The 14,603-nt window shown below is 37.8% G+C and overlaps 1 protein-coding gene across 2 annotated transcripts; it reads right to left on the bottom strand.

Moving 5' to 3' along the window:
• Positions 1-1,610: 1,610 nt before the first annotated feature.
• Positions 1,611-14,297, bottom strand: LOC139149692 (bile acid-CoA:amino acid N-acyltransferase-like). 2 transcript variants are annotated; one of them, XM_070721561.1, is made up of 10 exons: positions 14,103-14,297; positions 13,083-13,348; positions 12,450-12,740; positions 11,643-11,805; positions 10,897-11,013; positions 7,993-8,081; positions 6,178-6,289; positions 5,765-5,845; positions 3,902-4,061; positions 1,611-3,686 (listed from the first exon to the last, which is right to left on the bottom strand). In XM_070721561.1, the coding sequence occupies exons 3-10, from the start codon at positions 12,524-12,526 to the stop codon at positions 3,547-3,549; spliced, it is 939 nt and encodes a 312-aa protein (XP_070577662.1). In that variant the 5' UTR covers positions 12,527-12,740; positions 13,083-13,348; positions 14,103-14,297; the 3' UTR covers positions 1,611-3,546. The 2 variants fall into 2 exon arrangements, with proteins under 2 accessions (XP_070577662.1, XP_070577664.1); XM_070721563.1 differs by having other exon boundaries at positions 1,958-3,686; positions 12,446-12,740; positions 14,103-14,289.
• Between the last annotated feature and the right edge of the window lie 306 nt (positions 14,298-14,603).

The following is a 14,603-nucleotide window of genomic DNA, read 5'->3' as shown; positions in this document are numbered from 1 at the left end:
AATGGTTAGTTAGAAAGTGACACTTCAGGAGACGTACATTTTTGGTTTTTTGTTGTACAATTACTTTATTCATATTAATGACTACGGGTATTTTCTCTCTTTATATGCGACAATATTGATGGACATTTCCTGCGAGGCACTTGCGCTCAAAATGTGACAAATAATGATTAAAAACTCATCAAGTTTGGTTGATAAGCCAAGAATTCTCTCACTGTAAACTAAACTTCAAAGGCATCAGTGCTGTAAATGGAAGAAGTTGGTATATCACAAAACTATCACTGGCTCAGTTGAGATTTAATCTCCATTGAAAAGTTTGTGTACAATCTTTGTCGTTATTTAAATTATTCAAAGCCGCATCACATAGTGAAATCAATTTACGATGTGCAAATTAAGTATGCATAAATAGGAGACGCATCCATTGGGCTTTCTCCCTCATTGCAGCACGACGCCGAGCGTACACGCATACGTTGCGGCGTATACTAAGACTACCATCGGATACACAACCACCACAGGCCCAACTACAGTTGAGGGGCAACGACAACAAGCGCAAGCACGGATACCAGTTAACTCGCACCCGTTCAAACCCTCCCGGAACCAATGCGCCCGATACCAACCCGACTGCTTCCAACTCGGCCGCTTCTCGCCCGGCAACTCGCCCGCTATCAACTCGCTTGATACCAACTCGCCCGAATCCTATTTGCGATGTTTAAGGTGTGAGTGCCGTCTTTTCAATGTCCATCAATAGTCTGATTGATTATGAAATATCAAACTTTCACTTACTGCGTAGAGTTCAATGAATATATGACGTTTAATTCATTTCCAGGAGAAACTTTGAAAATTTACACGAATGATGCAGGACAATACTGTATCCTAGGCCTGTTCGCATCTGCGAATGAAGCCATTACGCAGTAAGCAACACCAAGTGACAGTATACCGCACAACTTTGCCCAATTAGCAAGTGCATGTACGGAGTGAACTGGTCAAAACTGAGTGGTATAACCGTTGCCGAGGTTGTTTATTGCTGTTACCAAAACGGTTTATTGAAATTCTGGCGTCAAACATCGAAAAAGGATTTTTTTCTCTAGCTGAGCAGGCCCATGCTTGTTCCAACCATAATATTGCATATACAGCATGGTTATTTCCACGTCTTGACAAATCCGATAGGTTTGCGACATCAAGAACACTTCAACAATTTCTTTGCTACATAATGTATTCCACATGTTACTTACAAATTTTATCATTCCATAAACAGCATACCCGCCACAAGTGTTTGATTTTTCAGTCTTTTCATAAGCCATGCTCATGTGGTTTGGAATTTGAGTGACCTGGTCCCGGTTTTTCTCCATCTTTATCACCTTCAACAGCACTTCATCTGTTTTCTGTGTCATTATATTAAAGTTCTTGCCTTTCATCTTTGCACGAAGTGTTCTAAACTCTGAAGGAAGCCTTTGTCAAAACTCAAGAATCTGACGAAGATGTGCCACAAGCTTAAATACTAGTATCATCAAGGCACTTGCAACAAACGACATCAAGAAAGTCAGTTGATGACAGTAAACATATCAACTGCCAACAAAAGAATTGGAAGCATCTTTGCGATGTGACTTCTTACATGTATTACCAAGAGCTTATTTTTATTTGACAATAAAGAAATAAAGGTCTTTACAGTTGGCAAGATATTTTGGTCACTGTAATTGTCTGTCTCTGTTCCTAATGAGTTGAAATATTTATATATCAGAGCAAGTTCAAATATAAGCAGTATGTTGATTATCAAGAACAAGTCATTAACAATGACATAGTCCCCGCTTGTAATTAGGAACTGGTGCCCACATTGGATTGTACTGTAAACAAGGTTTCAGGGTTATGTCCTTCTATCAAGTTAGACAGAATTAGTTATGCCCTGTACTGGCTCATGAAATGTCAAATATCATCTAATCTGCAAGAAACTGGTCAAGGCATGCCTGAGTAATGGCTCTTTAATATCATTAAAAAATTCTGACCGCCAGATATGAACAAAAAATGCCCCTAATGTTCACTAAAGAGGGGACTTGCCATAATTTAGCTATTGATACAGCTAAATGCCTTTCTTGACTGTTAAATTTTTTTGTAAGATCAACATGTGCAGCAAGTTTCATCAGATTAAGTGCAGTCGTTAAGGATATTGGTCAATAATTACAAACGTTCTTTCCTTGTTTGAGACCAAGCTTTACGACAGAAAACAATGCGGCTGGTCCATACAATGGAGGTGAAAATGTAAAGCCAATCTGCATTACCACCCTAAATATGAAAGATCATTAAATAAGTCAATTTGTCATTAATTGACAGGATGTTGCTGAATGTCATTGCGTTCTATTAAAACACTGTAAGATCAACATCTTTACCACATTTAAGCAAATTTGCTGCAGTATTTCTGGACATATCACTTTAATTACGAAAGCTTACTAAATAAGCAATTTAGCAACTAACTGACATATCCTGCTACATGTCTGCTAAATTACGAGCACTGAGAGTTCAACATTTTTTTGATTTGATGCAGTATTTCTAAACGTATCATACTAACAAGGAAATTAATTAAATATGCAAATAAGCAATAAGTAGCATAATACATGTAGCGCTAAATCTTTTTGCAGGCTATCACAACACTCTAAGATCAACATCTGTACTACATTTCATCAAATTTGATGCAGTATTCCTGAACATATCACACTAATTATGAAAATTCATTAAATATGTAAATTATCAGTTAATTGACCTGATATTACTAAATGTCTTTGCATGCTATTACAACACTGTGAAATCAACATCTGTACCAAGTTTTATCAAATTTGATGCAGTATTTCTTGACATATCATACTAATTAGAAAAGTTCACCTATATGCAAATTAGCATGTCATACTTAGAACTGCTAAATGGCTTTGCACACTATTACAGCACTGGGAGTTCAACATATGTACCAAGTTTCACTAAATTTTTTGAAGTGTTTCTGGCACTAATAAGGAAAGTTCAGTCAGTATGCAAATAAGCAATTAATTAACATGAGATGGCTAAATTTCTTTTCAAACTTTTACAGCACTGTGTGTATAAAACTGGTACAAAGTTTCATGGAATTTGTCTGCTCTATTTGTAGATATATCACCTTTATTATGAAACTCATAAATATGCAAATCACAAATTAATTGACATGATAAGGCTAAATGTCTTTGTACACTTTTTAAGTACTGAGAGTTCAACATCTGTACCACATTTCATTAAATTGGATGCGGTATTTCTGGACAAAGTACAATAATTAGGAAAGTTCATGAAACATGCAAATTAGCAATTATACAAAACCTTAGCGGGAACACTGGACATGGCAAATCATTGGTATTATTTCAAAGATCTAGGATCTTTTGAAAGCCATTGGACAGCAGTATTATCACAAACAATACTAAAAAGCCATCTTTCACATTGATTTTGAAATATTTTAGTGAGTCAGAGGATGGTCGAACTATCCACATCAAATCATTTTGCCAAAAGGCAAGGAAAGGAAAAATAAGACAGGGCATTCTGTCACAGCTTGGCAAGTGTACGCTTCATTTGATAATTCCTGCTCCGTAAATGTCTATCAAAGAACTCCAGGATAGCTTTCCATGAGTGTTCTTGTGCCTCAGCATGATGTCTTGGTGATCCACCATACTTCGAGTAAAAAACTACAAAAAATTGAAAAAAATTCAAAATATCGATGAATGTTTGGTTAATTGGTACCTACGCATCAAGTTATTGTGCTCTTCAACTTGACCTTTCTGACCTTTGCTTTTTGTGTTTCTTGTCCATCCTCCCCATAGGATTCGGCCATCAGCAGTTTACAATAAATACAAAGGTTCAAAACATAATTATTGTCAATAGAGAGCAATCATACACCTACTTGGAGGTTCACCACCCAGGATATCTGCCGCTCCCCTGATAAGTATGTATGTTAGAGTACACAATGGTGCATAGGGAGGCTCCAATAAGTGACCAGCCTGAGGATAGCGCTGGACTTCTACCAAATGGTCCTTGCCGACATCTTTTAGTTTTTTGTATATCTGTTGAAAATATCAGAAAATAAAATCCACTACAAGTTTCATTAGCAAATTTCCCTATGTGTCCCTGTTCATCAGAAGATTCTTGATAAGAATTTGTTAATCGCATGAGCAGCCAAGGTGGATTTAACTTGTGCAAGGTACTGTACAAGAATATATTCGTCACTATGACAACTTATCCAACCCATGGTGCGTGATGAAATACGGTGTTTTCAATCAGGTTCGAACCCACAACCTATGGTATCAGTCACCTAGCAGAGAAGCAACAGGCAGAACCGCTAACTAATTTTAAAGTATTTGTCATATGGTGGTTTCAATTGGGTTCGAACTCACAACGTATGGCACCCAGTCACTTAGCAGAGATTCGCCACAAAAAGCTTTAACCACTCGGCCAAATCCCCAATCTCACAAAGGTTTGGGTCAATAACCGAGCTTATAGTTGTTACATTCTGACTGAGACCCCTCCACACGCTGTACAGTTCGTGAAGCACTCACGCTTGTATACTCACTATCACACATCGCACACAATCTCTGGCAAAGCAATGAATACATCACTTAGACTGGGCGAAAGACAACCTCAGGGACAATTCTGTCCACCAGCAGAGCTATCAACCCAGGGTAAAAAGTACTGTGGTTTCAATCGGGTTCAAACTCACAACACACGGCACCCAATTCACCCAGCGGAGAAGCCACAGACAAAAATTGCTCAGCCAAATCCCAATTCTCAAAAAAGAGAATCGAATTAAGGTAGAACGCGCCTCGGGGACAGAAATTCGGACTCTCAAATTTTATCAGCTTTCTTCTGACCTACCACTTGTGGGGCTCATTTTGAAGCTCTCGGCGAAAAAACAGTTTTCGTGGTCTTAGTTTTTCGAAAAATCGAAAATTTTATTTTTTCCCATAGAGTTAACACAGGGATGGCGGCCATTTTGAATTTCAAATATCGAGAAATCGCAAGTTATTTGTCTCTCCAGTACCAAAGTTTGCACGGTGACCCCTGATTTTTATTCTTGCTTTGGTAAGAGAATGGTTGAAAGTTTCGCTGAGGAAAGTTTGAGCAAAAGTTTAAGTCTTTCACTTTCGAGGTGCATATTACCTTAAGTTAATTGTGACAATTATTCATGCTGTAGAGTTCATGTAGCATCCACATACTATCACACATCGCACAAAAGCTTTATCAAAGCAATGAATACATCACTTAATTGAACGGCAAAAGACAGCCTCAATGGGACAATTCTGTCCACCAGCAGAGGTATGTCCATAGTGTTAGTTATTAAGTATTGATGAAGAAAAACTGTAAAATATGGCAAGATTTGGTTTAATTTGAATGAATATAATGAAGGTTTCCTACTTTTGTAGGAGTTTATCAAAATTTTATTTCTGGTTAGTTTTATGGAAAAACATCTCTTCTATTTACTATTACCAGATCACTGACATATCTGTAACTCCTAAAGGAATGGGAAGGGTAACCCACAGAGAGACGTTCTTACTGTATAGTGAAATTTCTGAAGATGCAGCCTGCTATATGGAAAACAAATCCGTCCCTGTTGAGTGCACTGAGGAGAAGTAAAATGTCTCCAGAACAGGTTTCACTGTACGGACATTATCATGCAAGTTGGAAATTTCAGTATGTCCTACATTTTGCTAACGGGAAACACCTATTACAGAAACATACAGCACAGAATGTAATGTAGGAAAACTCTTACTTGCTGGAAATGTCCCTCAGGATCATGGGATGGATCATCTCCTGATATCAAAAATAATGACACACATCTTAGGTTTTCTACCTGTGTGGAAAAAAACAGAAGATATATGGGCAGAGTATCACGAAAGTAATAACATAATTATGAAATTGTTTTTTTTTCTATAGACATGCTCTTTTCTGGTAAGTCTAGAAGTATGCTAGTCATCTCGATGAACTTACAAAGGCATTTTATGAGAAGCGTTAAATTATTTCCTTTCAGGCAGTTATAATGTTCCGAGAAATCCTGTTTGAATACATTCTGACGGCCAGTAAACTCTTACTTGTAGTTTATTGGGGGATTATTGGTCACAATAGTGATCAGTACAGCTAGAGGTTATCTTTGGTTACAAAGGACAGTAGCTACGGCCTACACACCTTGATGAATGCTTCCTCACCCTCCTCTTCAAGTATTCGATCATAGTTTAAGATGTCATAGGAATGAAAATTATCATCTTCATCTTTAACACATGGAATATTGTGTTTGTTCCTGGAATTACAAAAAGTGTCAAAAAATTCATGATACCAAGACTAATCATGAATCCATATGAAGCAAAAGTACTAATTTTGAGCAGCAAAATGTTGGCTACCTACTTGCCTGAGGATGCCCTTCATCATAACACCCCTAACAATTTGTTTGATGACAATATCACTTAGCATGGGTACACCATTCTTCAGTATACAGTATTCTCGGGTTGAACACATCGAAATGCAGCACTTCTGATATGCAATTTCCAAGGATGCTTTGCGCATTCACAGGATTAGCAATGGTTGTCAAGCGAGCAGATAATGGCACTCAAAACCTGTACTTATATTTAATATAAATCAAAATATTCCAACCAGTGTGTCAACAGTGCAACAGAAACTCTCAAGTCCTGTGTTAAAATATCCAACATGACATAAATCATCCACTTGGAGCACTATATCTACTGTGCTGATTGGCTAAGTAGATATGAATATTCATTAGCTGTGGTATAAAGTGGGATGGCATGAGGATCCACACGGTGGACTCCGAGCACACCACTAAACCATCCAACCAGAAAATGGCCAAAGGTTTTTTATGCTGTTGTTGTCTTTCTTGTTCATGGTACCAGGAGGAGCTCACTCTTAACTATGCGCAGTACTGAGGGTCCATGTTTGGGACCCCTGACCAGCATATGATCCCACAACCACATAAGTATCAGATGAAATATCATTGCAAAACGGGGATAAAGAACTTACAGCACTCTATCAATGTATATTATAAACATGCAAAACTAAGGTGAAAAAAGAAAAAGAAATGTTTCTGTCAGCGCGCGCGTCACTTGAACAACAGCGTGTCACCCTTTTTTTCGGTTTGTGGCCGGCGGCCGTGGCTGACACCAAACCAAAATGGCTGAAGAGAAAGAGAAAATTCTTTGGGGGGCATGATCAGTGACTGCATGAACAGTATATATGTGACTATATTGATAAAACTATAAAACTGACCCTCCTCCCTCCCTTGAGAGAAAAAAAATAAAAAATAAAAAAAATAAAATGCGCGTCGCCGCACCATTTTTTAAAGAAGGACCTGACCAGAAACATTTCTTTTTTTTTTGAACATGCAAAACTAAGATGAGAAAGAAACACCTTGCCAATTGCCTTCAATTTTGTAAAAACACTGCCGGTATTTAAATGGAAACAAAAAAGTAGAAATTTGTAATGTTTGGAAGAATTTTTGGCAAAACTGCAGTCTGTGCCAAAAAAAGAATGATTATTTTTGAAATGTCTTGAAATTTATATTTTTAATTCAAATCTACATATTAATCATCTCAATTGTGGTCTCAATGGAGATCTGCAGCACCGAGCTCATTAGTGAAGACGTTTGTTAGCAGCTTTGGCTCTGTGGTTTTACCAGGACCCATGGGAGATCATGATGCAGAAGCAGAAGTGAGGTATCCATTTGCATCAAGCGACATTTTTAAATCAGCGACATTTTTACATCCTCCAAAAAGAGATATGCCGTTCAAAAATCAAAAGTACAATACATTTTGCACATTTTTCCTGTAGCACAAGTGTCGCGCAAGACATGGACAACTCCCTCACACCCCTCAACCCTCAACTAAAATAATGGTACAATCCTGGGGGTGGCTCCATGGCATGACACTTGACGAGGTCCAATCGTCCAGGCTCATGACTTTTTTTTTTGTACCTGGCTTGTCAAATCTGACTTACCAAGGCGGTAACAGGAGTGCTCTGAATGATCTGGTTGTCAATACTTCTGGTCGCATGAAGCCACCATTTGTAAATACTGCACACTTGAGCTGGTGATGAAACAACAACATCATCGATAAAATAATAGATGTGCACACACATCTGTACCACATTTCATCAAATTTGATGTGGTACTTCTACATATATCACATTAACTGTGAACATTCATTAAATATGAAAGTACGCACTTAATTGACCTGATACTGCTTAATGTCTTCGCATGCCATTAGAACACATTGAAATTAACATCTGTACTGAGTTTCATCAAATCTGATGCAGTATTTCTAGACATAGCACACTAATTAGGATAGTTCAGTAATTATGCAAATTAGCATTTAATTGACATGAGACTGCTTAATGTCATTGCATCCTATTATAACACTGTGTGATCAACATTTGTTAAGTTTAATTGAATTCTCTACAGTGTTTTTTAGACATCACCTAAATTATGATAGTTCAGTAATTATGCAAATTAGCATTTAATTGACATGAGACTGCTTAATGTCATTGCATCCTATTACAACACAGTGAAATACATATCTGTACCAGCTTTCATCAAATTTGATGCAGTTTTTCTAGACATATCACACTAATTAGGAAAGTTCATCAAATATGTAAATTAGCATTTAATTGACATAGTTTTGCTGAATGTCTTTGCACACTTTCACAGTACTGAGAGTTTAACTTCTGTACTGGGTCTCAAATTTTAAGCAGTGTTTCTGGACATATCATACTAATTTAAACATAGGGCCAAAGTCCCTGAAGCTACTATAGACATGGATACAAAATTAAAGTATTTCTGACTGTATGAAATTATCTCACTAAGGTCATCCTAGGGACTTGTAAACAAATATTAAAGCTGTCTGACCAGCGGTTTTGAAAAATAAGCGACTCAACAGTTGACAGAGCTCTGCAGTGTTATGTAGAGAATAACCTTTTGTGACACATGACATGATACTGCTAAAATGTGTTTGTACACTGTTACAGTACTGAGAGTTCCACATCTGTACCACATTTCATCAAATTTGATACAGTATTCCTGGACATAAGGAAAGTTCATCAAATGTGCAAATTAGCAATTAATTGACATGATACCTCTAAATATCTTTGCACATTATTACAGCTCTGATATATCAACATCTATACCGAGATTCACCAAATTTGATGCCGTAATTCTTGAAATATCATAAGTGTCTTTGCACACTTTCAGACAAATTTCGGATTTGCATTCATAGAAAACAGGCCTGAATACTAGACACCAGGGTAATTTTGGATTCAGATTCAAGAGATGTAGCTCTGAATATCAAAAAAAGGTGAATCTTTGGTGACTAAATTTGATTATTTTGTGAAAGCCAGTGGAGTGCATTGAGAGGTAATAGGGTACTATTACTAAGGCCCAGTTGCTCAAAAATCGCTTCACAAATGCCCTATAAATCGCTGGTGATGGATACACAGACAGATGGATGGACACAACCTTAGGCTGCATTCACAAACACCTCTGACGGGCTGGGAGAGTTTTCAGGGGACTTGAAAAAATTTACAACATGCCAGGGGGAACTGAAAAAAATTGACATTGCAGAGGGGGAAACTTGAAAATTTATTGAATATCAAATTCCTTTTCAAATACCTTCTGGCACTTTCATTTCCTGCCATTTTCAGCATACCCTTTGGGTGGAGGTTTTAGGGTATCATAAACAATTTATTGATGACCCAGGCAGCAACCTTAAGGCAAAAAAATTAGTTTGTCATGATTTCTACTTACCCAACCTCACTGTTTTGCAAATCTTTCCTCTATAATGACTAAAAGTTTCAACTTAAGCTTTCAATAACAATTTGGGAGATAACTTATAACAACTGGAAGTTTCAGGTCAAACAACCTTTGAATAACAAGTTGGGAGATGATAACTAATGTGTTATTCGTAGTTTCCTCATAGACTATACTATGTATAGTGAATCAACATTTTCAGTGAAATTCCAAAATCAAATTTCTTGTAAACACTTGTACCCACCTTGGTATAATAAAGTACATTAATATCAATTATCAAACATGTATAAATACACAGATTTAGCTAGTTTTGTATTGTAAAAAACTTATTCATAGTTTCCTCATAGACTACAATGTAGAATGGATCAACATTTCAGTGAAATTCCAAAATCATATTTCTTGTACACATATGCACTTGTAACCACCTTAATCTAACCAAGTACATTAATATCAATTATCAAACGTGTATAAATACACAGATTTAGCAAGTTTTGTATTGTAAAAAAATTATTCAAAGTTTTGTCATAGACTCCCATCTATTGTGGATCAACATTTTTGGTGAAATTTCAAAATTAAATTTCCTGTACACTTGAGTTGCACACCCCATGGCTAATCATTTACATTAATATCAATTATCAAACGTCTATAGATGAACAGATATTGCTAGTTTTATATTGGAAATACACGTTCATAGTTTTCTCACAGACTACCATGTACAGTGAATCAACATTATCAACGAAATCCAAAATTCAAATTTTTTCTAGACACATACACGTTTTACCTGCCACTTCAAGCAAAGTATGTTTACGTGAATTATCACACACATTTAAATGTACAGATATCACTTGTTTTTACGGAAAAAATGTTAATAGTTTGCCCAATAGACTTCCATGTATTATGATTTGATATTTTTGGACAAGGCACTATATCGGCTACGTTTTGCCTTCCTTTGAGGGGGAGGGGACTTCAAAGTTGTTGCAAGTCACAAGGGGGAACTTGAACACATTGTGTGGTTGTTTAGGGGGTATTTGAGAAGATCTGAGAACTTTTTTGGAATCTCCTCAACCCCCCCCAACTAGATAGTGTATCTCAATACATACCCTAATATTGGATTCTGAAGCAATTTCCAAACCAATGGATGTGCCATGCGAGGTGCCTATGAATCCAATGTTTTCAGAATCAATGTCTTGACGACGACTCAAGTACTCACAGGCTTCCTACGATGGAAAGCAAACAAATGAAAACATTTTTTGTATCAGTCCAGTACAAAGTCATACCACGCTACTAATTTATTCCATGAGGGACTCAAAAACATTCATCGAGGCATCAAAAGTACATGAATCCATTGGTTAGGGCCTACAACCTACCAACATTTGCATGACCAAGTTTTCTTGGTCAGTGGTGATTGAAGAGTTCGATGAGTTCCATGCATATGAACAGTTCCATGCATATGATTGAATATTAAAAATTATGCTGGAAAAGTGTTACATGACTTTTCAAAAACTGAGACAGAAGCAGTAATAATTGGGCCAAAGTAGACAAAAATCTCCAGTATTTGACTTTCCAGTGTCTTTCCAGTGTTTTTGAATTACTTGGTCTTCTCAAATCAACTGATATTCGGGTGGATAAGTATTTCATGAAATATCTAAAAAGAGGAATCAATCTTTTAGCATATATTTGAGTACCAATGTGTTTGGTGGTCCATTTCAGTAGCGCCAAGTAAGACATTTTGGATCAACAGCTTCTGTATCCCGAGGTTGTTGCAAAGTACACATATTGTGAAAGTTCAGGAAGTCATGCTCGGAGAGGTGAAAGGTCATCAGTTGCCACTTGTACTGTGACTTACCTCAAAATAGTGAATATCAACACCGTTTACAGGAAGATCTGGATGACCTGTGAATGCCAGGACTGCCGAAGCAAAGCCGTGTGAAGCAAGAAGGGAGCTCTTGTATTCAATGATACCCCCTCCACCTCCCCATAAATCAATTATGAGGGGAATGGTCCATTTCCTTGATGATGACGATGATGATGATGAAAAAAAGATACATTTGTATACATAAACAACAGATACAGCAGAACATTATGTGCTCTGAGAACTGCAGCATTTTCACTGGCCGTTGCTGATTAGGATACATTCTCAATGATACCCTTTACTTTGTGATGGCATTCCAACAAGACAATACTTAGAACAGATCATACTGACTTTTTCCCAAAAATTCAAGACAACATTTTTCCTCTGTGAATTGAAAAAATTCTGTCAACACCTAGCTGTCATACAATTGTACTTAAAAGTACTGAAGAGGGACTCTAAACCAATTGCGCATCACAACATTTAATTGATTTGTACTGTCACTGCAGTATAATGCGTACCTGTTAAATAATGAAAAGTCCCTAAAAACCTCAAACAAGCTTTCCAAGATTATTTATGCTTTCTATTCTTTGTCTGTTTAACCCTTTTATCACCATGGTTTGGCCCAAACTCATTATTATCAATGGTGTGTGTGGATCTGTCCACAGTATATTTAGGGTGAACAGGTTACAAGTCCAGTTACTCAACTGAAAGGAATGGAATTGAACTGGAACTTCCTAGGAAGGACTAACAACTGTATGAACAGCCATACCTCTACCAACTGTAGAGGGCAGTACAACTCACCATTTGGAATGAACAATGTACCACGGATGTTGCCCTCTGTTATGGGAATTCGTTTCACTCCAGGCCGTATGTACCATCGTTCAATCGTTGTCATGGCAATCGGAGAGGCAGTATCAAACATTTCACTCAGGTGACCTTTGAACACTTGGATGTGTACGACATACGGTTTCATGACATCAAGTCTGCGTAGACGACTACCCTTCCGTGAACCTGGTGCTGGTTTCATGCTCCAGAATAAACCCATTGGCTCACATCCTGAGTATGTGCCACCTTGTGACCTTTGACATTCAACTGAAATAGACATCAATGTCGTAAATCTATAACTTTTGGTGTTGATATGCCTGTCAACACTCCAAAGGCTCTTTGATTATGTGTTTGATAATTTTCTTTTGAAAGTTAAATCAGACAAGATTACTTTTTTCCTGAAAACCATTGAGTTTAATAGCAATTTGCGGAATTCATTGAATAAAGCAAATCAAATGGGCGAGATCGACAATTGCTCTTTTGACCATCAGCAACTCTTCTTCTGTAATATTGATCAATACAAGCAGAAACAGCTTTGCTAGAGACGGTTCAGTGCATTTTACCTCGGTCTATAAATACATAAAGGAATATCATTTTATCATACTTTACCTGTGACTTTCCCACCGTCATCGGTGACATAATGTCCCCATGATTCCCACTTGGTTTTTTTCTCAGATATTAAATATGCATACAGGGTAACTGGTTGTCTTGGCAACAGATTTGTTACAACTATCGCTATAGTCTCATCTATCATTGCCCTTGATGGTGTCCCAGTTACAATAGGTGACGGGTTCAAAGGTTTTGTCTCTTCTACTTGCTCCATATTTTGCACCAGAGCCATGATCTTGCCTTTCTGGTTTGCGACAGGTTGACGCCTGTAAATATATGGACAGCATGATTCTGTACCTAGACGTTCAAAAAATGTCTATACAATTTGACGTAATTTATCACTTTCATTTTGGATCAAATTAACATTAAAGTTATGGAAAATCTTCTTAAATTCATCATCGTGTATGTGAGATGGTCATATTTAGATTTTTGAACAGTCTCGCGATAATCATGAATGGTTTAGTCTGTGAGAATCTGACACTGTGCACTGACAGACGGTCCCTCCGTGGCGGCGGAGGCCTTGGGACTCTGAGTGCTCTGCAGCGGACCACCATGCACAGGTCACAAAACGCTGGTCGTAGTAAAGCTGCAGTACAGCTCGAGGTTTCTCCTGGGGTTGTATGAGCAAACCTAGAGTTATTATACTTCAGCACGGCCCCTCCACAATGGGACCGTGACTGCAGCTAGTCCTATGTACTGTTGATACCAGCTGCAATATTAATTGTAGCCCACGGACCGTGCGCCGGCTTTTTCGTCATGTTGACTGTAACAGTGTAAGCGCCGGCCCGCCGCAGCTATGTTGATACTGACGCCTTGAGCCACAGGCATTCGGCACGTCGCTTCGAGATCGGTTCTGATTCACAGTGAACAGAGAGAGAGACTCTGTTTGTGAATACTGTCGAAGCGACGTGTCTAGTGCCTGTGTTTACTGTGGATCAGCACCGATCGCGAAGCGACGTGTCTATAGTCTAGTGCCTGTGCCGTGAGCTACAACATTGTAAATCAATGTCCAATTCTTACCTTATGTGCACGCAGTGTGACTTTTTCCGTAGTGGACGGTAGCAACTATCTGACAGTATGTCGAGTTGTTCCTGCGACGTCAACTAGCCTGATCGGAAGACAAAACCAACCGTTCAAAAACCAACTCCTCTTGACTGTGGTAATATAATAACCTTTGACCTGTTGAGGACAACGACCAGACGCAATTAGAAGGACGCCCTCTAAACACTATTAGCCAAAAATCATTCGTCTACGGCAATGCTAATTAGTTTCTCTGCATGGAAATTGCCTTTGAGCTGAAAAGGATAATATTTTAGCGCCACCTGTTAGAATTTTTTGACTGAAGTTTTGCGTTTCAAAAGATTACATGTTTCTTGTTTGTCATGAGATATAATTGGCTGGCTTTAAACAGTGCAAATAGCAAAAGCTAACGGCTACTCCATTTATTCAAAAAGCCCTAAAATTGCCATGAAGTAAAAAAGGTGAATGAAAGTTGACATTGATGTATTCATTAATGAAATT

This window comes from Ptychodera flava, chromosome 14 (assembly GCF_041260155.1).
Source record: "Ptychodera flava strain L36383 chromosome 14, AS_Pfla_20210202, whole genome shotgun sequence".
Taxonomy (NCBI): Eukaryota; Metazoa; Hemichordata; class Enteropneusta; family Ptychoderidae; genus Ptychodera; species Ptychodera flava.
The sequence above is the reverse complement of the archived record's forward strand: the minus strand, read 5'-3'. Positions and strand labels throughout refer to the sequence as shown.